The sequence below is a fragment of the Pecten maximus genome, chromosome 1, assembly GCF_902652985.1.
Source record: "Pecten maximus chromosome 1, xPecMax1.1, whole genome shotgun sequence".
NCBI classification, from domain to species: domain Eukaryota; kingdom Metazoa; phylum Mollusca; class Bivalvia; order Pectinida; family Pectinidae; genus Pecten; species Pecten maximus.
Window position 1 is genome coordinate 51,828,834 of NC_047015.1, and position 24,352 is coordinate 51,853,185.

Sequence of the window (24,352 nt, forward strand, 5' to 3'; positions counted from 1 at the left end):
AAAGTAAATGGTCGTATGGCTGTTCTGATTACCTCCACCGTATCTAACTAAACAGGAAGCTGCGGCCATTTTGAGAATTTATCATTTCCTGCTTTTATTCGGAATCACGGAAGAGGTAAAATGCGCATAAATAATATGTTTTGAGATGATTTTAAGTTATACGAATTGTAATTTTGCATATTGACCCCCGATGTATCCTACATTAGCTAAATTGATAGGATATTTGCGAATCCATGCATAATCTTACATTGCTTTATGTGACACTTCTCACAAAATTATATCGTGATGTCATGACTTTCTATTCGGTCAATGTTAATTGACGGACACACTGGAGGGAGTACTTTAAAGATTTTTCTTAAAACCCACAGACAGACATTATGTATCATTCAATGTGGATACGGATTGGTATCTAGAGAATGTAAGATGCCATGGTCCACATAATGCGTGTGTATTGTTTATTGTGTTGACGAAAATATAAGTTTTTGTTATGAACGATTACACAATAGCTATTGTGTTGAATAGCATAGCACGTGTACGGGTTGTTTTATTGTATATCTGCCAAATGTTTGCATATCGGAACATCTGCTTGTAACTACTATAATAATATAACTCATTCAAGAAGTCCACTGCTAAAAACTTAAATTCTGGTTTTAATTGTCAAGCATTTTCTTAAAATACCTGGACAAAAGTATGACAGTTTCAAATAAGTGTTATTTAAAGTTTCATTGCTTTGTCTGTAACATTGCTGTAAACATATCAGCACGATTTTATGTTAGAAAAGCAAAAAAGAAACGGATGATGGATAAGTGTTTTTAATACAGATTATAATGATATGCATGAAAAGTATATTCATTTCATCTTATATATATATATAATTATCTTCTAGTATGTACCAATAAAAAAATATAATGGCACCAGTGAAAAGTTGATTACTTTCAAATGTGTATGTATGTATAATATATATATATATTGTCCATATCATGAGCATGAATCACCTTAATATATTTGTCAACTAGATTATTTTTATTTTTCAGGGGAAAGCATACAAAGAAAAGATTTGTCAAAATATTACAACAAAACAAAATTAAGTATTCCACATTGGTAAGTTTGAAGTTTGGAGATGCATTGTATGTGATTTGGTTTTAGTAATATGCCATTATTTTTAAGTAAACCACCTCTGAGTGGTGAGTTTAAAACCCATGTGGGGCAGTTGCCTGGTTCTGCATGACTGTAGGTCAGTGGTTTTTCTCTCTGGGTACTCGGCTTTCCTCCACCTCCAAAACTAATCCGAAGGGTTCTGATGTTAATATCGCCTTTCAAGCTGCCTTGTTGCGATTTAACATCATGATCAGAACCTGACCCATACAGAAAACGAGCAATTTTTCCGACCCACCCTCAGGTCGGTGTTTGAACAATATTTCCCCTTATTCCATTCAACCTGGCACATAAAATGTATACATTGATTAAAAGGTAAGATAATATTTTATTAGCTTACATACATATTTTACTCACTGGTCATCGTTCACTATATATATCCGTCAACATTCTTTTCAAACCTGTTTTCAGCATAGTTTTGAAAATGGCCGCCATCGTCAGGACACAAGATCTCGCGAGATTTCAATGTAAACAGATCGGGCAAAAGTCCCTTGTGACAAGAGTTGGGTCACATGATTAGCTATGGTGGTAGCTTTGAAGTTCTCTGAAAACGAGATGGCAAAGTATGAGGACGGATATATTTAGTGAACAATATTAATGACCAGTGAGTAATATATGTATGTAAGCTAATAAAATTTTACCTTACCTTTTAATTGATGTATACCTTTTATGTGTCAGATTGAGGGGAAATGGAGTAAATGTTGTTCAAACGCTGACCTGAGGGTAGGTCGGAAAAATTGCTCAATTATTGTATGTAAGAAGTTCTGACTTATCTACGTAGTAAGATCGTCAGAACATTCGGACTACTCCAAAACCAGCTGGCACGTCCTTAAATGACCCTAGCTGTTAATAGGACGTTAAAGAATAAAAAAACAAGCAAACATGATTTTTAGCTATTTCAGAAGTAAAATCACTATTTCTCAAAAATCTGAAGGATCAAAACATGTCAAATAGAGACATCATATTCCTTCATATCAATCCCCAAGAGTCAAATCTGATTTTGGGGAGTTAAAACGTACTCTCAATGGTCTACAGCTGGATGCCTTGGTACTTAGTTATAGATACATATTATGATGTTTACAGCCCATTACATTTGTGGACATGGCTTTTTGGGGCAATAAATGTGCCCAATTCCGAATTCAATTATTTCATGAATGAAAATATTTCCCCATGGCCATTCACCAATTTTCTAATACCTGCTACTTGTAATTCATGCATCACTGACTTTAATTTTAATGTATGCAATTCATTATTATTTTCCTCTGAAACTTATTATTTTCATATATTTTTTTCTGTTTTGTAGACCTGTTAATTCTATCAGGAATCCAGACAAGTAAGTAAAGTGCTCAACACACGATATGCAGCTTTGATATAGCGACCGCTGCTGCTGCTGGCAATCATAAACAAAGCATAGAAGGATAGTCATCAGATTTGACTGGTTTCCACACAAAAAAGTCATCATGTCGAACATGCCACCAATTCGCCGGACAATTAAAAATGTTGTCCGGAATTATTCGGAGGCTCAAGTGAAAGTGCGCGAAGCGACTTCAAATGATCCGTGGGGTCCATCGAGTACATTGATGGGAGAGATCGCAGACTTAACATACAATGTTGTGGCATTCACTGAAGTCATGCAGATGATCTGGAAGAGACTAAATGATCATGGTAAAAATTGGCGCCATGTGTATAAGGCATTGGTATTATTAGATTATATTATCAAAACTGGCAGTGAAAAGGTTGCCCAGCAATGTAAGGAAAATATATATGCCATTCAAACTTTGAAAGATTTCCAACACAAAGAGGACAATAGAGATCAAGGCATGAATGTACGAGAAAAGGCAAAACAGCTTGTGGCTCTGTTGAAGGACGACGAGAGGCTACGAAACGAACGTGCAAAAGCACTGAAAGCGAAAGAAAGATTTGCACAAAGTGCAATGGGAATAGGAAGTGATAACAAGGTATAAATTTATATGTTTTCTCAAATTATATTTTCTAGTTTGCTCTACTAGCCTATCCAGGGCTTTTTGGGGCTGTTAATGGGCCCAATTCCCAATTTAAATTATTTCATATTCAAGCCAAATTCCCAAAATTTTCAGTATACTCCTAAAAGAATCTTTCCCAATTTACCAATTTTCTTCCCAAAATGAGACAAAAAGGCCCTTTCCCAAGTCTGGAAAAAGCCCTGCTATCGATCTAAACATTAGATTGTAGATCATTTACAGATACAAATCACATGATTTGCATAATCATAAATTTAAAGTTAATTAAACCTACCAGTATTACAATATATATCCATCTTAGTTTATTAAGAACCTCACAATGTATCAACACTGGCCTATAATAAACTGCATCCCATGTTATGATATTAATATTTAGGTGATCAAAAGATATTAATATGAAGGTGATCAAAGATTCAACAAGATACAGTCTGTGTTTACCCCACATAAAAAAAATCTTTTTGGTATTGTTAACCAAATTTGAGAAGCGAGCAAAGACAAAATATTGATTGTTTATTCCAACAAATTTGAGAAGCGAGCAAAGACAAAATATTGATTGTTTATTCCAATCTCCCAGCCATCAAACATATTGGTATAATTATATTTATTTGGATTGAAAGCTAATAAAATTAAATTTGTTTAATTGTATTTATTTGGATTGAATTAAAGCTAAAAGAATTGTAAAGATATAATAATGTATAAAGAGATAATTATATATATTTAATTAAGGTTCTTTGTGACTGCATTGTGAGTTATTATAATGTATGGTTCACTGATCATGAATTATCAAAGAAACAATGTATTGTATACATATTTATGTAAACATATTTTTGTGTATTGAATCATCGATAGAAATTGCTAATTAATGTACGTAATATACATTCAATATATTTTGTAGATTAAGTATGGTGCTGGAAGTCCAAGTCTAGAGACCAGCTCTGGTGGATATGCCGACCCATACGGAGGAGCTACAGGAGATGCACTTAGTGGTGGAGGCAGTGAAACTTGTACGTCAAAACTTGTATACAAAATATTGATTTTATGTGCTCTTCATGTACTGTGTATCGGGCTTTTCCATTGAAATATATATCTGACAGGAGGTGACTCCAGGAATAAAGAATGTTTCCAGATGTTGTATGCTGGAGAAAATGTATTGCACATGAGGTTTATTATGTGGTAAATTTGGATAGAATAAAAGTGTTCATTGATATCTGGAGTCTTCTCTTTGGGTTGAAATTTTAGTGGAATAGTCTTAAATAGGAATTATACTCTATGTACGTGTTGTTTTAATCTTCTTTTAAGTAAAATATTATAATATATAGGATTTTAAACATATTTTTGTTTTGATATTTATATAGATCTGTAGTCATGACATATTGAATTACTTTTAATCAGGATTTATTTGCAGTCAGGGTAACAATTTAGGTGAAAGAATCGGTCAACTCTGTTTTAAGCTGTCTCTTATATTGATATTGAAATCCATTTAGATTTTCTCAATTTCAGTTCGTATGATATTTTTGTTTATCCACACTACAGAAGGACTCCATGTTTGTCAAATAGGGACCACCATAAGGAGTGATTTGATTAATATATACGGTACCATATGATAGGCTGCATTTCCCTTATAGCTACCATGTATAGAATTTCATAATTTCCGGAACCTTTCATGGAATATGTGTTATATAAAATGTACTGGAGAAGCCCAAAGTATTGATTATAGAAGATATTTGTTTTATAATTAAAATTCTAAAATTTCAACGATTGGTTATATTACATAATACATTTAATCCTAAATAATACTAAATTGAGTTATGGAATGGAATTTTGACCAAAACCTCTTTGTCTGTGACAGCATCTCCAACAGAAGGAACGGGGAGACGCCTGTCGACAGATGTGGAGTATGCACGTCCATCATCTGTTGGAGAGGAGGAGATTCAGCTACAATTAGCACTGGCCATGAGTAAGGAGGAACACGATGAAAATGTCCGCAAACAAAAGTCAGACGACATCAAACTTCAGATGGCCCTGGACGAGAGTAGAAAACAAGCTGTGGAAGAAGTAGGTTGAACAAAATGTTATTGCTCTTCAGAATTATTTCAAGAACATATTGAGGTGAGGGGTGGGGGACTGTGCAATTAGACTGGTCTACTTGGGGTGAAACGGTACACCTTCAGTGTGATTCAGTACATATTGCAGTGCAATGTTAACAGGTTCAGTATTTTAGTAAGCAGTAAAATATGTATAGATGACTATTGCTATACTACAGATGCTTTATAAGCAATGTAAACTTTTTATTCCTGTTACTGTGCTAATTCAGGTATTGAATACCACACTTAAGCAGCATACACTAGCAGCTCGTTTCATAAGTTTGCTAGTCCGAATTTCCTGACTATCTTGCGATATAGCCACATTATTGAAGCTTAAGACAGTTTTAAAGACTGTATTAGCATCATAACCCTTCTGATTAATGTTGGGCTTGCACTGATGGTGTGTTCAGATTGATTGTCTTTCCATGTTTATTTTGTCTGTAAAACATATTTGGTTGTCGAGGCCTGTAAGATATTATATAAGAGGCCTCTGGTCAGCCAATTTATTATCCTATGTTGTGATGACTGTGCTGTGTGGTTCTCTAACAATGTTACATTTGGAGCACTCTGAAACTAAAGTGTTTCCACACATGACATCGGTATGAAGCCAATTGTGAAGTATCCTTCAAAATAGTTAAGTCCAATTCCATCTTCCCACCACAACACAGGTTTAATGTAAGACAGCTTGTGATTGGGTATCATTTTAACCATGGTCCAATCAGAAACCTGCTCTCATATAAGACTTATTACTGGTGCTTGATGAAATAGCCACCTGGTTTTAAAATTTACTACCCACAGTGTCTAGTTTGGAGCTACTATATACTGAACTGAACCAGAAGAAAAATATAACAGTACAACTGCACCGCAGTATACCACGTTTCACCTATATTCCATACTACCAAATTTATCACATACAGTATATCTGTTTGATAAACGTGGTTGGACATCTAGTATTTGGCTGAACTATTTTAGGTCTGTTTCAGATATGTAAGTGATCATGAGTTAGTAGTAGTTGGCTGAACTATTTAAGGTCTATTTCAGATATGTAAGTGAGTTAAAATAATTAGTATTTGTAAAATGTATTTGGTGTCTAGTGGACAAGCCTTGTGATCACAATCTGTTAAATTTTAATAACCGAGATATCCTTTTGATATTTTCTTTTTCTACTGTCGCTACATAATCTTATAGAGATTGCAATGTCCATTGACAGGAGTGTTACCTAGACTGAAATTAACATGTGCTGATTAATCTGAAAATATTTCCTGTGATGCTTAACAATGTATATCCAAAAAGGGTTACCATACAGGATTTTTATGCTCTGACAGTGGAGATGGGATTTCTCTATAATGGGCATGTTCAGGGTCTCAGAAGCAAGATTATCTTCAGAAAAAAAATTAAAATGTATTTTTTCCAGATACTTTTCTACCTTTCAATTTCTTTTGTTAACCTTTTTTTGCACCTTTACACATTTTTATTGAAACACTTTTTACATATTTTTCTTTTATTATTTGATATATTTATCAATTTGATATTTGTGGAGTTTGCTTTTTTTCTTGTTGGGATTTTCTTTTGCTTTTTTCCATGTTCCTTTAGGAAAGGAAGAAGGAGACAAGTAACAAGGTTAATTCATAGCTTCAGTTCTACCCCTATCTGTTTATCATATTTTGTCATTGAAAGAATTCTCCATTGTTGCACCATTTCTTTCCATAGTTTGTAATTTATATAATATTATAGTATAACTTTTCCCTTGTGTATGTTCCATTTTGTTTTGCTGGAATGCCTTCAGCTGTTGTATGCTTGTTACAGAAATTGAAACGTACATTTCATCATATATTTTATTTAGATAATCATCATATTAATTCCCCTATTAAACTCTGACATAAAGAAATCATAGTTTAGTATTTAATGTACATACTGCATTAAAGGAATGCATTTTTTTCAAGTATAATACTGTATTTGATTAATCATAAAAATTATTAAACTTAAATTCTAGTTTAAAACTTTCATTTGGTCATATTTAACTGCACATCATTCTCATGTTTATGAAAATGTTAAATGGTGTCATGATAGCATAATTTTTTGATTAGCATACTGATAGATAAATAATTTTTCAAATGAGGTTCTGCCCAGCTTGTCATTACCCTTCGAGCTGCATGCTTTCTGCACTGTCCATCAGTTGTCTCCCCTTCCCCATACAATCATGTCTGCTGATATGTTGTCCCCCCCTGAAGTGCAATGTCGCTGCTGACCACATACACATACTGTTTATGTACACATATTCAGCTGTGCAATGACATGTACACTTGGCTATTTCCCAAGATACACCCTCTAAAGGATGGATGTCTTGCATCTATTTGTGTTTTCCTGCAATAACGGACAATATCTTCGATATGTTATTCATAACTTGAACATTCTTATACACCTATCAAAAGTTCTTTGCACAAATATTTTGGACAAATCCACACAAAAAAACTTCAACCCAACACTAATAAACTTTTGGCATTGGTTTCAAAGTCATGGATACATAAAATTTCAAGAAAATTGTAAATGCTTGGTAACCATAGTTCCTTTTAATGAACACTATATATTCTTAAGTGTAAAAGCCAAAATTTCTTGCTCTGGTAATTTACAAAGTTGATTAAATATATATATGTGTTACAAGTTCCAACATGCTCAGCTATAGAACATTTGGCTAGTGTATGAAGAATGTTGGTAAAGATCCTTAAAATTCAGTGTTTTCATCATTTGATTGTTCAAGATCTGAATCTTCCATTGTAAATTGAGATAGTGTAAAATTTCAAAACAAACTCATTTCAATAAATAAATTGTGACTAGCTAGAAGTTAAGAGTATAAGTGTTAAAATTCTTAGATTAGGAAACATGCAAAAAATAAATTTGTTTTTAAAATGTTATTATAGGGCTAGTTCCATTAGTAAAATCTACGTCAGGGAGGACTTCAGAAAGATAAATTCTATGCACTATAGGATCTGGAGACAATATTGATGACATTTATTCAAGTATGGTACTGTAAAAATTTTAATTGAATCACTGCTTCAGTACATTTAGTGGTCCCTGTTAGTAACCTGGAGTCCTCCCATTGAGCAGATGTTTCACTGGAAACGCTCTTATTTTAAGTTATTTATAGATTATGCATTGATTGTTTCATAATTCATTTTTTAGTTGCATGTTTTCATATTTTTAGACTAATTAGGTTCTTTTTATTACTATTATTATATCAAATAAAATACATTTTTGTAAACTTATTTTTTATTGTTTTCTAAAGATGATTTGATTTTAATTACATGAATTACTAGTAAGATCATTGGTTATTTACTGAATACATTACAGTCAAAACAGAGCCACTAGCTAGCTGACAAAACCATCTATTTTCACAAATTTGATAATGCATATTTCTCCTTGTAATTATTTAAATATCATTTCATATCTAAACATAAACAAGATCCTCACTGCCTGTTTAAAACATCTTTTTTTATTTACAGACTGATCCAACCAAGACCACGAAGGCCCCGCCATCAGATCCCTGGGGAATTCCAGCCCAACCAGCTCCCACAGACCCTTGGGGAAGTCCCCTGCCAGGACCACCAGGCCAGGCCCCACGGGCTCAGCCTCCACCCCCTGGTGCCGCGGCAGATCCCTGGGGATCACCAGCTAAAGTTCCAGCTCCTGTCAGTAACACGGATCCTTGGGGAGCCCCAGCACCAGCTCCAGTGAATGTCAGTCCTGTGCCACCTCCATATCCTACAGGTATAACAAGTCTTCCTTACACAACATACAGTAGGGATTATAACACATGGTGATATTGCTGACAAGCCAGCCCGTTTGTTGTAATGATTGGACACATTCTTCAAGACCCATATTAAGCAATTGTTACTGATTCTTGATTTAAAGAAAATGGAAAGGATTACTTATTGAGGGCTTTCCAGTAAAATGTCTATCCAACGGGCAGGACTCCAAGTTTGTCAAGCATGGCCCGCCAATAGATGTAATTCCAGCATTACTCTATAAAAAGCTGCATTTTCTCCAGCAATACTGTGCATAGAATTTCTATATTTCTGGATCCCTGCTGTAGGATATATACTTTACTGATCATCTCTAATATCAGATCTTTTCAAAGTTCTTTACTCAATTGTGTTAAATATCAGTTTTAACTCATTGTAACACACACTTCATATTTTATTGAACAAATTTTCCACATGTAAGTTTTGAAATAATATAGTCTCTTCTATGTTTCTTCTCAGCCTCCAGTACAGATCCTTGGGGAACATCTAGTGGCACGTCCAATCAGAGCTCTCCGTGGGGATCACCGGCTCCTCCCCAACAAACAGTCGTGTCTGACCCTACACCATTTGATTCCAACTTCACAGCGTCCGGGGGCCCGCAAGTCACAAACGGATCAGGGGTGGATGATGCGTTTGATCTGATTGGCAATAGAAGTGCTGGAAGTTCTCCTGCTAAAACTAATAAAGAGTTGGAGGCTTTTGATCCTTTAGGGGGTAATCATATATATTCCTCTGATCTCTTGATTTTAAACTAATTTTTATCATGATTGGCATGGGGCTCAATCTAGCCAAAGTCTTTACCGCTTTTGGATAAAATTCCCCTGTAGAATTTAATGACAGTAGACTATCAAAAACATTCTTTTGTTTAAAGTCTTTCTCGAAGTTGTTCCCATGAAAGTTTCTGTGTTGATAATATATAATGTTTTCAAATACATGTACTTGAATTTTGCTAAATAGTTATAGAGATCGCTGTGGCATAATCTTGTTAGAATATTAAATATGTTAAACTTTCAAATCATTAATAACTTGAAGTTAAAATATTGTTAAAAAAACATGCAAGATTTAATGTGGTCTAACAATTTCAAAATCTATTTTAAGCTGTATCTTATGTTCATATCAACAATAAATATACTATTTGATTTTATGTACATAACACACCTGTCAATCAAAGTATGTTTGGTACATAATACTGACCAAGCATGCTAGATAAGTAAAACTGACTATGGAAAATATTATGATCAAGCAATGAATTTTTCCCCTACAGAACCAAAGAAGGAAGATGCATGGAACATGGGTGGTATGAATGACGGACTGACCAATGTCCAGCAACAACAACAGAAACATAGAAAAACTCCACAGGAGTTCCTTGGGGACAATGCCAGTCTAGTCAACCTCGACCAGCTTGTAGCCTCAGAAAATACTCAAGGTACACGTTAACAGCTCTTTATCACTAAAGGAGAACTTGGTTAATAAATTGTAAATAACCTAGCAGAGATTATTTACCTGATTGAGTGAATACTTCAGAATTGTAACAATATTTAGTCTCAAGGCTATATGGCATTGATAAATTGAATGGGGTGTAAACATCATTAATTTATCTTAATTTAAACAACATCTACTGGCACTCTGCTGATCAGATAATGGGAATGAAAGTAAGATTTTAGAAATTTACAAATTGAAATGTCAGCACAGAATTTGGCCTTTGGTCTGACTGACTCAGCTGCTAGAGACTTCATTAAATGGTTAAATCATAGAAATAATCAAGAGCTTCAGTCGTCAGCATTTGCTTTGTAAGCATGAGGAGAGGGTCACAATCATGCTTCTGAGATCAGTCCAGGGTAATGTCTCATGCCAGGTGACTTGAGGTCCAGTCCCGTCCCGTCCCGCCCCGCCCCGTCCATCCAATGTAATATAACTAGCTTATCTCAGGAACTGCTGATGTTGATCCTCACCACACTGTGTTTCGGGTTGTCAAGAGTCAGTGGGAGCATTTATGTCTTACAATCATTTTCTAGTTTAGTAAATAATTATACAGTCAAACCTCGATGATTCGAACTTCGTTGATTCAAATTTCTTGCTGTATCAAACTTTTTGCTTGGTCCCAAATTTCCTCACTATATAACGCTACTAACGAACCTATGCATGATTCAAATTTAAAAAATCGAAGTTTTCGATGTATCAAAATTTTTCATGGCCCGTTAGCTATGATATTATTGGTAATTGACATCTCGTGATTCGAACAAAAAGTTTACCTGTACTGACCACTGTTAAACGTGATATAAGTGTTTTGTAACCGATACATAGTTTGTTTAATTAATAAAATGCTTAGGTATAATTAATAAAAAGTATTTTTATTTTGTTGTGTTTGAGGTATAAATTAACATAACTTTTCCATGTGAGTCTGACAGGCGACGATCAACATGAAGACACCAAGGACAGATATATAACAGATATGGTCATTATCAAGAAAACATTGACCTATTGTCAACCATGAATAATTTGAAGTCCCGCTGTTTCTAAGTTTTTCTGTTAGTTCCTTGAACTTCGAAACATCGAAGTTTGACTGTATTTCATCATCTTTTTAAAAAGTGTTCACTAGGTGGGGGATACAGGTCCTTAGGCATCTTGTCATTCTAAGGAATACATATTCTAATTTGAATAAATACACTACTGTACATAGAAAATATTATTTGAAATATTTGTTCTAAAACAAAATTGTATAAATTCATCTTAATTTATATTTTCTGTGTTTCAGCTAAAAACCCATTTGCGGCTAAAACTACCAACCCTTTTGAACTTCAACAGCAACAACAACAACAGATGACTAGAATGACCCTTAATCAGATGCAGACAAATACATACAATTCTGGATTCTCACAGCCGAGTTCTTCAACCCTACTACCAAATCCCCTCGTTCCAATGAATAATGGCTCTATGCAATCACAGAACCCCTTCTTATGAAAATGTGATACTATAAGATTAATATATTGATGAATTTGTAATTATTATAAATATATATATATATGATTGAGTTGTCTGTATGTTGTAGTATCCCATACCACATGGTGTACACAATCTTTGTAAAGCGATGAATCAGATTTCACATTTTTATCTGTTATTAGGAAAAGGAATTATTATAAAAGTGAAATGAACTGAATATGTTCCATGCATTTTGTGATGATTGGTAAAATGAACTGATTTTTGCCCAGCCTGTTTTGATGTTAATGTGTTTTTTCATGCTTCATTTGCAGTTTAAGTGACCCAGTGTAAATTTGAGCCTCGGAAAATTAAGCAGCATTAACTTGTAAATGTGTAACTTATAAATGTGAATGAATGCGTTTAAGAAAATAAAATTAATGTTCGAAAATATTTAAAGTTGAAAACATTAGAAAGAATGATTAATCTCAAAGAAAATCTAATTATTGGGGCATATTCTTGCTTGGAATTTATTATGATATCAAATTTTTAAAAATATGATTTCCCTCAAGAACATATAAATTGTGGGGTGCATAATTTTGTTTTGCATTTCAATATTATTGTTTATTCTGCAAGGATGATTTTGTTTGTGATAAAGATTAAGGTAAAGTTTGTGGTGTTGATGAATGGCTTTCCGTTTAAGTGCTGTAGATGAACAAAAGAATGACAAAATGTTATTACGTTAATTTTGTTGTCAAACTTACCAGATAATTGTTTTTATTTATTTGTTACTCTCTGTGTGTTCGTGTTTAAAAAGTTTTGTTTTTGTATCATCTGATGATGTAAACTAGTTTTAGCAAACGTAAGATGAAAGTAGACTTTTATTTGTCAAAGGTAATGTACAATAACTGAAGGAAGAAAGCGGCATTTGAAGAACATCTAGTCCATATATGTATATATACCAGATACTATTGTGATTCATTTTCATTTTGTTCGAACGATATTGTGGTATATTGTACCTATTCAGAGCTAGTAAATTTTAAAGTATTTCAATGATATTGAAAATTAAACTTTATGATTTAAGGGAGCATGGTATTACAGGGTATAATGAAATTGATATTTTTTTATTTAATCATTTTTGATAAAAATCAATCATTGTCCAACTCGGTATTTTGGAGTATAGATTATTTCATCATTTTCAAATCGACTTTGGACACATGTTTGTGTGGAGATCAAAGAAACAGAGCACAAATGTGATGAAATATGGTTCACGAAAAAAATAATAATACTGACAAAAACGAAACCATAACCGATTCAGTGATTCAAAATTTCTCTTTGTAATATTTTGAAATATATGTAGTTGTGATTATACTGGATTTTTAGCCCACCATCATCAGATGGTGGGCTATTCAAATCGCCCTGCGTCCGTGGTCCGTCGTCCGTCCGTCCGTCCGTCCCTCCGTCCGTCCGTCCGTCCGTCCCTCCGTCCCTCCGTCCGTAAACAATTCTTGTTATCGCTATTTCTCAGAAAGTACTGAAGGGATCTTTCTCAAATTTCATATTTAGGTTCCCCTTGGTGCCTAGTTATGCATATTGCATTTTGAGACCAATCTGAAAACAACATGGCCGACAGGCAGCCATCTTGGATTTTGACAATTGAAGTTTGTTATCGCTATTTCTCAGAAACTAATGAGGGGATCTTTCTGAAATTTCATATGTAGGTTCCCCTTGGTGCCTAGTTATGCATATTGCATTTTGAGACCAATCTGAAAACAACATGGCCGACAGGCAGCCATCTTTGATTTTGACAATTGAAGTTTGTTATCGCTATTTCTCAGAAACTAAAAAGGGGATCTTTCTGAAATTTCATATGTAGGTCCCCCTCAGTGCCTAGTTATGCATATTGTATTTTGAGACTAATCGGAAAACAACATGGCCGACAGGCAGCCATCTTGGATTTTGACAATTGAAGTTTGTTATCGCTATTTCTGAGAAAGCACTGAAGGGATCTTTCTCAAATTTCATATAAAGGTTCCTCTTGGTGCCTAGTTATGCATATTGCATTTTGAGACCAATTGGAAAACAACATGGCCGACAGGCAGCCATCTTGGATTTTGACAATTGAAGTTTGTTATCGCTATTTCTCAGAAACTAATGAAGGGATCTTTCTGAAATTTCATATGTAGGTTCCTCTCAGTGACTAGTTATGCACATTGAATTTTGAGACTAATCAGAAAACAACATGGCCGACAGGCAGCCATCTTGGATTTTGACAATTGAAGTTTGTTATCGCTATTTCTCAGAAACTTATGAAGGGATCTTTCTGAAATTTCTTATAAAGGTTCGTCTTGGTGCCTAGTTATGCATATTGCATTTTGAGACCAATCTGAAAACAACATGGCCGACAGGCAGCCATCTTGGATTTTGACAATTGAAGTTTGTTATAGCTATTTCTCAGAAACTTATGAAGGGATCTTTCTGAAATTTCTTATAAAGGTTCGTCTTGGTGCCTAGTTATGCATATTGCATTTTGAGACCAATCTGAAAACAACATGGCCGACAGGCAGCCATCTTGGATTTTGACAATTGAAGTTTGTTATAGCTATTTCTCAGAAACTTATGAAGGGATCTTTCTGAAATTTCAATTGTAGGTTGCCCTCTGTGTCTAGTTATGCATATTGGATTTTGAGACCAGTCAGAAAACAACCTGGCTGACAGGCAGCCATCTTGTATTTTGAAAATTGAAGTTTGTTATCGCTATTGTACAGAAGGTACTGAAGGGATTTTTCTGAAATTTCATATGTAGGTTCCCCTTGGTCCCTGGTATTGCATTTTGGGACCAATCGGAAAACAACATGGCCAACAGACAGCCATTATTGCTAAATCTTAAATTTTATATATAGGTTGCCCTTGTTTGAAAAGTACTAGAGGGCTGTTTCTGAATTTACACAGATTAGTAAGACTTAGAGGAAGGGAAAAGTAGAGAAAAGATCAATCTGACATGGAACCTATAAAGATCATTCAATGGTGGGCGCCAAGATCCCTCTGGGATCTCTTGTTTTAATCAGTAAGAGATGTGGCACATTTTTCAGTTACTGCATAATTTGTGTTTGTTGTGGACATGTTTATTTGTTAAATCTTATAAGTCGTTGAACAAAACAGGCTGGGCCAAATTTAATAAATGGAGACGAACGTCAGGAATTTTTAGCGATGATATTCAGACTGTAATATAGGCGTAGTATAACCAGAAGTGTAAACTGCTTTTCTCTGTTACGAAACAAATGGTTGGTTGTATTGTTTTCCCTAAACACTGTATACATGTATTGTTCATGGCGTATTTATAGTATACTGTGTAATTTCATTTCATTTACTCGACATGTGGATGTATATTGTTAACTGGTCAGTGTGGAAAAAAAAAAGATCAACTTTTTAATCAATACGTGTTGCATTGGAATATCATGTGAATATATTCTTTTGCTTTTTAGTACATCTAAATCTCTGAATACAACCGAACAAGTATGGTGTTAATGTTTTTTCCAAGCACGTCGTACAAGCAGTTTGATACAATGTATTCTGAAGAGTTTTCAGGATCAAGTTGAAAGCATAGCCATGCTCGTTATCAGTTATTGGCTGGACCAGAGTCGTTCGTTATGAAATAATGATTGACCTAATGATTCTTTTTTTCCAGGAAATCTTGACAGACATTTAAGGCCTGTAACAACATCTGCAGGTCCATCAAGATGTATGTCTGAAATGATAAAACATTATGGACTTGTTTGTCCACATAAATGTTCATGGACTTGTTTGTCCACATAAATGTTCAGGCCCCTAATAATCTGAAGAGTTTTCCAGATCAAGATGAAAACCTTTCCATGTATTCTGAAGAGTTTTCCAGATCAAGATGAAAGCCTTTCCATGTATTCTGAAGAGTTTTCCAGATCAAGATGAAAGCCTTTCCATGTATTCTGAAGAGTTTTCCAGATCAAGATGAAAACCTTTCCATGTATTCTGAAGAGTTTTTGTGATCAAGATGAAAGCCTTTCCATGTATTCTGAAGAGTTTTCAGGATCTAGATGAAAGCCTTTCCATGTATTCTGAAGAGTTTTCAGGATCTAGATGAAAACATTTGTTCCTGTGTATAAGGATCCTTTCTGTTTGGGTTCTGCTGTTCTATATGGCTAGAGTGTGAACATTTTGTGTATCTCAATATCAGCTGTGCTTGTTTTGTCATGAGCTGGATTGAGACAGATATTCTGGTTGTGCGTCAAATGACAGTTGCTATTGAAATATGATTGGAGCGACCAATATTCAGCTTCAAAATTGAACACTACTTGTGGTGGGGATGGTGGGAGGGGGGTGTTAGGAAGAATGATGTTGGAACGATATCCCAAAGCACCATGTTTTTGTATATATAACAGGTGGATGTGTTATACTAACACATCAATGTAATAGTTGCTGACTGTGATTCTGTAATGTTTTTGTGTCGCTTATCAACAGGGTTTGGATGAATAGAAACATCAGACGATAGAAATATAAAAAAAAAAAGACATTTAATACACAGTATAAACCTCATGTAGATTGATATTCAAAATACAAAAGCATCTGTATAAATCTTTGATCTATTAGTAATTGACATATTTCTTATTGTGCCAAATGCTTTGGATTTTGTAAATCTTGCATGAATGCTGTCAGATAAAGGTGACTTGTTTGGACAATTAATGGTCAATTTTCACATGAAGTTTTTGTCCAACTTGTCTTTATCCTGTAGTTGGAGCAGTTTTCCAAAATAGAATTTTGTATGTGAAGCTATTTTCTAAAATAATCTTGAAGACTTCTTCTTTCTCTTTTTCTTTTTAGAATTAAAAAAATGACAGAAACTTCCTGAGAGTATGTTCCGTCCTTTCTCATGCTAATGTTTATGAATACTCCAAAATTATTCCTATTAAATTAAAAAAAGATTTGTTTAGAAATGGGCTTTTTTTGATACCATTTTAGTCTGCCCAGTTGTTCGTTGTGCCCTATAGATTTTGTGTTCAGTCTTCACGCTCACTGTGTTTAGAATTTAAAGCACAACACTGTATTTCTTGTTACTAGATATTAGTTTAATTACAAAACAAATAATATGTAAAAAAAAAAAATCAAACAAGTCTTTTTGATTTCTACAGTAACTGCTGCATTCCGATTCAAACAAGAACAACTATATTTCAAACAAATTATTTTGATTTTATTAAAATTCAAAAGTTCGATACAACTATGCATGTTACAGCTGCATTATGATCCAAATATTAAGTATGTCAAATAAATCTTTTTAATTCTTTTAAGAAGTTGAAAGTTTATCCAAAATCGTGGTTTTCTGCAACTCTTTGTGTATTGAAAACAATAATATTTGTTGTGTCATTATGATATAGATCTGATATAGTATGTGGCACTTGGTGCAAAATAATCCTGCAAAGATCTGAAAGCTATTGTTACACAGCTAATTGTTGTCTTACCTGAATGTCACCGTGACCACCACATCTGATGAATAGAAATCATTTGTTGAGTCTTCACTGTAACCAACACACTTAAATGTGGATTTTAGTTGATCCTCAATACAATCATATCCCCAGTAGGGCAGTTGCTTCTGAATTTATTTTTTTTTTTGTATTTTTTTTTTGTAACTTGTTATACAAACAATAAAATCATGGAAAATCATAAAAATCCATTCTGAGCTCCCATTGGCTGTCGAGTGATTCAACAGTTAAATCATGGAAAATTATAAAAACCCATTCTGGGCTCCCATTGGCTGTCAATGATACCATAAGATAAAGTGGAACAAAGGGAGATAACTTTGGTATATCCGAGATGATAAAATTCATAAAAAAAGTCAAGATTGATAACATTATTGTATAATGATGATTTAAGTTGTACTATTACATCTATGTATAAGTTCAGAACTTTTCAATAGAGGAACCCACCATACTATGATATTGTGTATGTGCATTATGTAGAATGTTAATCTGAACTCAAGGATTCTGGTGATTAGCACCACAATCGGCAGTAAACAGTTGCACACTTCTACACATTCGTGTGTAGTGTGTATACTAATAAATATTTTTAATTTGCATTACAATTATTTGCTGGCTATTAATTTTCACACTTTATATCCTATGACTGCCAATATAATGCCCCTCTAATATAACCAATTATACAGTATCAGCTGTTTCCGGAGTTTAATTTTACGGTTACTTAGGACTTAACCTCCCACTGATGACAACACCTACACTACAATTCTCTGTACTAGATCACTTTGTGTTTTACCTTGCTATTGTATATGTATTTTTTCCAAAATAAATTATTCATGTGTCAATATTTGCAATAATAGGTCCCAGTTTCGTCAATATTCCTGAACTTAAGGAAATTCATCATTCAAAATAAGTCTTCAGATTCCCAGGGTATTTACAGAATCTTCCATTGTCAAACAGTAACCAAAATGTGGTTCACACATCACAAATGAGGTATTCCCAGAATTCAGAACTAATATTTTGTGCTAAGGGAAATGTATGTTTTTGTTTTTTGTTTTTGTTTTTTGTTTGAAATAAAAACAATTTTTTTAATTTGCACAGGGAAGCTTTACCGAATTTGAGAAAACTTCCACAATTTAGATTTTTTTTTTTTTTTTTTTTTTAGAATAAATCCATTTTTTTCCTACAGATTTCAGGATAAAGAATTTCTCAAAGTTTAAGAACGTTGATGAAAATGGGGCTAGGTCTGTTCCAGACCATAAAACCTGTCGTAACTGACCCCTCTCTAAACTGATGGGTTTCATTATGATAAAATGTGACTTACAACCACCTGTGTATTTTCTACACCCTGTAAACTTCCGTTCACAAAGCAGTCGGATGGGACAGGTTTTAAAACAATTACCTCTAATGTTGTTTTTTTTTTCATGTTTATATATATTAAGTATAAATCATGTCCTTGTAATTGGTAATAGTCAACTTGTTTGTCCTTATCGATCATTTGTATATATATTCATCTTACTCTCACAAATCGATTGTCTATAAAACTATTTAACCCTTGAGAACATTTAATCTTATTATTATCAATAATTCATTCAAACATTATGGAATTTAAAATCTCAAGTTACGTGTATAACTAACATGTGTTGCCTGTACTGGTTGGTTGGATAGCTAAATGTATTGTGTTTGTGAATATAAATCCATTCTCCTCTGCTCTCGATCATTTGGCTCTTGTCTATTTCCATTATTACTCTAGAAAGATAATTTTTCTCCTTTATTGCTTGATACAGAACAGTCATTGTCCGTCTATTTGTTTTAATCAAGAACCAGTCCAGGAGAGTAACTTTTGTTCCAGACAAACACTGGTTTTTGCACTGAAAGTATTTTGTAAAAGAAATCTCTCTACTGAGTGTTGCTTTGAAAATAATGCCTTAGGTCTAGCGAGATATATTTTATAACTATGAAATTTGATTTGCAAACTTGCAATGTTATCAAATATGACTTAATTATTAGTCATTAAATATCTATGAAAACAGTTGATTTGTCTGTCGTTATTTGTGTTACCATTTTAGGTAAAATACTGCACTTAGTCAATTACTCTACTGCGTGTTCCATGTATTTCTGAAGTGAATTGTTGTCAATTGTTTAATGCAGATGACACAAAATACCAATATGCCGTTGGTATGGTGCTGCATTTGTCATCTTTTTAATTTGAATACTTAGTAATTTCTTCCAGAAAACTATTAGGGGTGGATTTACTGACTTTTCGCTGGGTGGAAATGAAGTGCTAAAAGGTTCCTCAAATAAATGACCTTGATCTACATTCAGCAAATACCTAGGATATGGTATTTTTTTTAAGATGAATTTCTGTCATATACATTTCCATGACTAATAATTTCAGGTTCAAGGTCACCAGGTTCAAATATATCAATTTTTTTTTCTGTTCTGGAAGACCCAGTGTCATGGCCTTAGGCTTGTGGATACCTGGGATGGAGCTGTGAATTTGTCTCATATAAATCACACTGGCTTATTTTCAAGGTCATAGGGGTCAAATATGTTCAACACATGAAGAATTCTCTCTTGTTGCATTTTACTAGCAGTTACCTTAGACTGTAGCCCGAGTTTCCTCTGTCCCTGACACCATGTCTGAAGAAACAGAGGAAACTTGGGCTACTTAGTCTGGTGCTACATTATGTATAATGTTTACTGAAGTCAATGACTTAGCATTACACGATTCAAATGAAAAGTCACACAGTTTTGTTTGCGGACATGGCATGAAGTGTCTTTGAGCCTATGATATGGTGCAAGAGTGGGCATCCATCATCTTCTAACTTCTTGAAAACTATGAGCAAATTGGGATTGCTATTTGGTTTGGGGAAAGATTATAAAGTGTTCTTATAGGAATGACCCTGACCTTTTCAAAAGGTCATAATGGTGAAATTTTTAAGAGTCTTCTCACGTTCCTAGAGGCCTGATAGTTTGCCAGCATATACACCGGACAGTGGAATCAAGATCCTTCATGTAAATGACTTTGACCTGTTTTTAAGGTCACAGAGGGCAAACAGTTAGTTCCTTTGTGAATGTTCTGAAATACCCAGGGTATTCAACCTTTATCCAGTAGGTACCTGCTATGAAATTCCCTCATATTGATGACCTTGACTTTATATTCAAGGTCAAAGATGTCAATCATATATAAAAAAAAAAATCCAGAATCTTCTAAGTTCCATAAAACCCAGAGATTGATATTTTGACACCAGGTACCTAGAAAAGAGTTGTAATATGTTTCGTCATATCATTGACCTTGACCTATATTTAGAGTCGCATGCAAGTGTCAAATAATTTTAAAACTTCCAGAATCTAGAGACCTAGAGGCCCGATGTTTTGCAAGCAGGTATCTATGGCAGGGTTGTATTCAATTTCCCAAAAGACTTGATGTACCCATCTTTACCTAATAATTTCCTCATACAAATGACCTTGACCTATTTTCAAGGTCACATGACCAAATAGTTCAAAATCTCTTTGAGATATCATATGACCAAGTTCTAAAAGACTTGAGTTCTGATCTTTGGCCACTAGGCAAAGACGTACCTGCTTTGGAGTACTATACAGTTCCCTTATGCCAATGTCCTTGACCTGTTTTCAATGTCACGGGCGTCGGATAGTTAAAACAAGTAATACAAAAAAGTATCTAGAAGACCCATTTGCCTGAGATTTTTCTAGCAAGTACAGTTTTAACTAGGTTTAAGTGCTATAAAAACGACATACAAATGACCTTTTTCAAGATCACCATTGTGAAGTAGGAAATATTTGACGCACACTATGTATACTACAAATATAATGGGTTTCGCGGGGTTTCGTTTACAAAACGCCAACAGAGGTAAGTTTTGGTATTTCAATGTTACTGATTTGGAAAACCCATCTATGCTAAACACGACATTATGATATAGTAGCTATAGGAGAAGGGCCGATATGTTTTTTTTTTCTATAAAGTACTAACCAGAAGCAGACGTCTGCGATGTACAGGAGTCCCTCCATTATTCCATCAGATCAAATTTGGCGACGCGTAAAATGTTACCCGAAATATTTTCATGTTTACTGAAAAGGAAAACTGGTTTGTATACCAAATTAGGTATTTAATTCTGCTGGAAACATATCCCAAGAGTTGAATTGTATGATGATGTGTTGGTATAAATCGGAAGCCAAGCGCACAGGGACTTGATAATTAGTTACAATCTACATGTATTTGGACCTCCCCGAGTGGAGGTCCAAATACATGTAGACTGTAACTAATTCTCAAGTCCCTGCGGTTAAGCGTACAATACACAGATACTAATGTGCACAGGAACTTGGCTACACTTATTCTACATATATATGGACTGTGGATTGGGAATTTGTTCCAAGTCCCTGTGCTAGTGTGCACAATTTTAAAATGTTTACCTCAGTTTTCAATAATAAATCATGAGCAATGCATAATATACCGGCATTTTACCGGAAGTGTATATAGTCATGCTATATGACGTGTAAAATATCCATATGTAAAACAGATGTTGGAGGTATTTTTATCAATATAACGTCCAAATGTCCATCCGAGTGACCGACAGATTTACGCCACGTGTACAAACAACATACATGTATACTATACCGTAAATACATATGCATAATTAAAATGTCTATACGTTCATCATAATGGTAGAGACAGGTATATGGGGTGAACAAATCGATTTTATTGACTGAATTAAAGATGTCTTCATGGACAGATGTGGGTTATCTTAGCTGATTTAATCCCGGAATAGTTGCCATTCCTTTATCGGCTATACTCCGGGTCATGAATTAGTTACGACAAAGTAACACAATGAACTCGTACTGGAAGAATTGGGTATCGACACGGTCGTCCTGGATTTCTGTGGCTCAGCTGAGATCTCGGCCTAATTAATTGTTTTATACTACCCATACATGTCGTGACGATTGGTAATTTAATTTCCCAAAAAAATAGAATGTTGAAAAATATACTAGTTGAATGATGATTGTTCCGAATTTCCTCACGGGCTAATTTGATTTTTTTTTATTCCTGGATATTTCGCTTTTAGCTGTTGACATGATTAATATACCTGATCAAAATGTGCTTTTTTGAAGGAAAATATCACTGAAAAAGTCATCAAAATCGAAGAATTTATTAATGAAATAGGCAAACTGCTTAAAAACGAAATATCCAGAATTAAAATAAAAACAATAGCCTCCTTGGCGAGTTTTCCCCGTGGCCTCCTTTACAATACTTTGTGGTCAGATGTCTCATACCGGACAGCTGTCCGTCAAAATGTCTAACGGCTGGTGTGGAGGTCAAAGGAAACTCAGATTAAAGGACGATCTTTGACCTTTTGAAATATAATAGGGTAGAAAACAATAAATCATCAATCATAGTTAGCGAGAATAAAATTTGATAACAATGGTAATCATACTTGACGTTATCATATACTTGATTGTATATATATATATGGAAACAACATCTTCTGCTGGAAACTGGACATTATGTATCTAACGATATATATGAACGGGGGATCAAGAATCAAATTAAAACTACGCGGTGATTTGATTTATAAATTAAAATTGTATATTACATTTATTTCCGTTAATACAAAAAGATTGACAAAGCGAAATAAATGTAAAGTTTAAAAGGGGATCTAGGTAACTTATGAGAACATTCCTGTATGGGAATCAATGTTTTACAAAGATCCTCAAGGGACTATATATGGAATACACAAAATGACAAGGTAGTTGTATCACGAACACGAGGTCCGAGTATCTTTACACAACACGAAGCCTAGTTTATAAACACTGGTAAATAGTGATGGCATATTGTGTATATACCATTGAACCTATTTTGTATGTATATATATATGACCCCGTAATGCAAATAAAACAGGTCGATCGACATCTTCTGTCTATGTTTTATATAGAAATTTTTTTTTAAGTCCAAGTCCAACTCGTATCTTAATTAATAATTTAATTACATTGTATATCGAATAGAATTGAACGCTTAAAGGATATAACAACGATCAACTTGTCAGAATTACAACATTCATGGCATCTGTATTAATCAACTCAAGAATAAATTGAAAAGTACCTTGTAAACAGACTATATGTCCCATTCAAAAATTGTAAATCGTTACCGGAACCGGAAGTAACCACTGACGCATGAACGATTCACAATTTGTTCATTGATAATACATTGTACTTATATATATGTGTGGATGTAGCTATTTGAGCCAGTTGATTTTCTCACCGAGATGTCGAATTATATCGATTTTTCCATTGACATATCCGACCCACAAATGACCTTGACTGTCCACAGCCAGTGACGTTGGTCGGGTACATTCGTTAAACAGAGTACCGAGCAACCCTCCTTCTGCATCCAACACTAATATCCGCTTTCCTGTTATATTCAGCTATGACTATATTGCTGCTAGAGTCAAAACACGCATCTATAGGTATAAACTTGTTGTCGCAAATCGAACCGGAAGTCGTAACCGCGGCACTGGTCGTTTCACGCGGTGAAGTTGAAGAACTGAAATCATGTATGTTAGCTGCCGTGTATGTTTTCTTTCCATCAAATAAAAACCGAAAATTGAGATCTTTGTCGACAACAACGACTGATGATGGTCCCTGCCGATTGATGATGACGATGTTGTCATTGTTTTCGTCCCTTCTGACTTTCCAAGGATTGCCAATTATTGCCCTGTCACACCCTTTGCCGTCAAGACAGCCAACTATAACTCCCGTCGGGTTAATCAATGCGACCTTAGATGTCAGATAATGGCATACGACAATGTTACCGCTATTCAACTGACACAGACTAGTCAAATCGTCTTCCGTTTCGAACTTGACAACGGATTTGTCAA

The 24,352-nt window shown here is 34.4% G+C and overlaps 1 protein-coding gene across 2 annotated transcripts; it reads left to right on the forward strand.

Annotated features, from left to right (window-relative positions):
* The first annotated feature begins 52 nt into the window (after positions 1-52).
* Positions 53-13,317, forward strand: LOC117337562 (epsin-2-like). 2 transcript variants are annotated; one of them, XM_033898598.1, is made up of 10 exons: positions 53-115; positions 1,035-1,101; positions 2,459-3,113; positions 4,051-4,159; positions 5,005-5,210; positions 6,833-6,859; positions 8,740-9,004; positions 9,499-9,753; positions 10,304-10,465; positions 11,795-13,317. In XM_033898598.1, the coding sequence occupies exons 3-10, from the start codon at positions 2,616-2,618 to the stop codon at positions 11,998-12,000; spliced, it is 1,728 nt and encodes a 575-aa protein (XP_033754489.1). In that variant the 5' UTR covers positions 53-115; positions 1,035-1,101; positions 2,459-2,615; the 3' UTR covers positions 12,001-13,317. The 2 variants fall into 2 exon arrangements, with proteins under 2 accessions (XP_033754489.1, XP_033754498.1); XM_033898607.1 differs by lacking the exon at positions 6,833-6,859.
* The last annotated feature ends 11,035 nt before the right edge of the window (positions 13,318-24,352 follow it).

Coding starts and splice junctions, on each gene's coding strand:
- LOC117337562 (XM_033898598.1), top strand. CDS start 2,616: ATGTCGAACATGCCACCAATTCGCCGGACAATTAAAAATGTTGTCCGG. Junction 4,160..5,004: donor TGGTGGAGGCAGTGAAACTT/GTACGTCAAAAC, acceptor TGTCTGTGACAG/CATCTCCAACAGAAGGAACG. Junction 9,754..10,303: donor GGCTTTTGATCCTTTAGGGG/GTAATCATATAT, acceptor TTTCCCCTACAG/AACCAAAGAAGGAAGATGCA.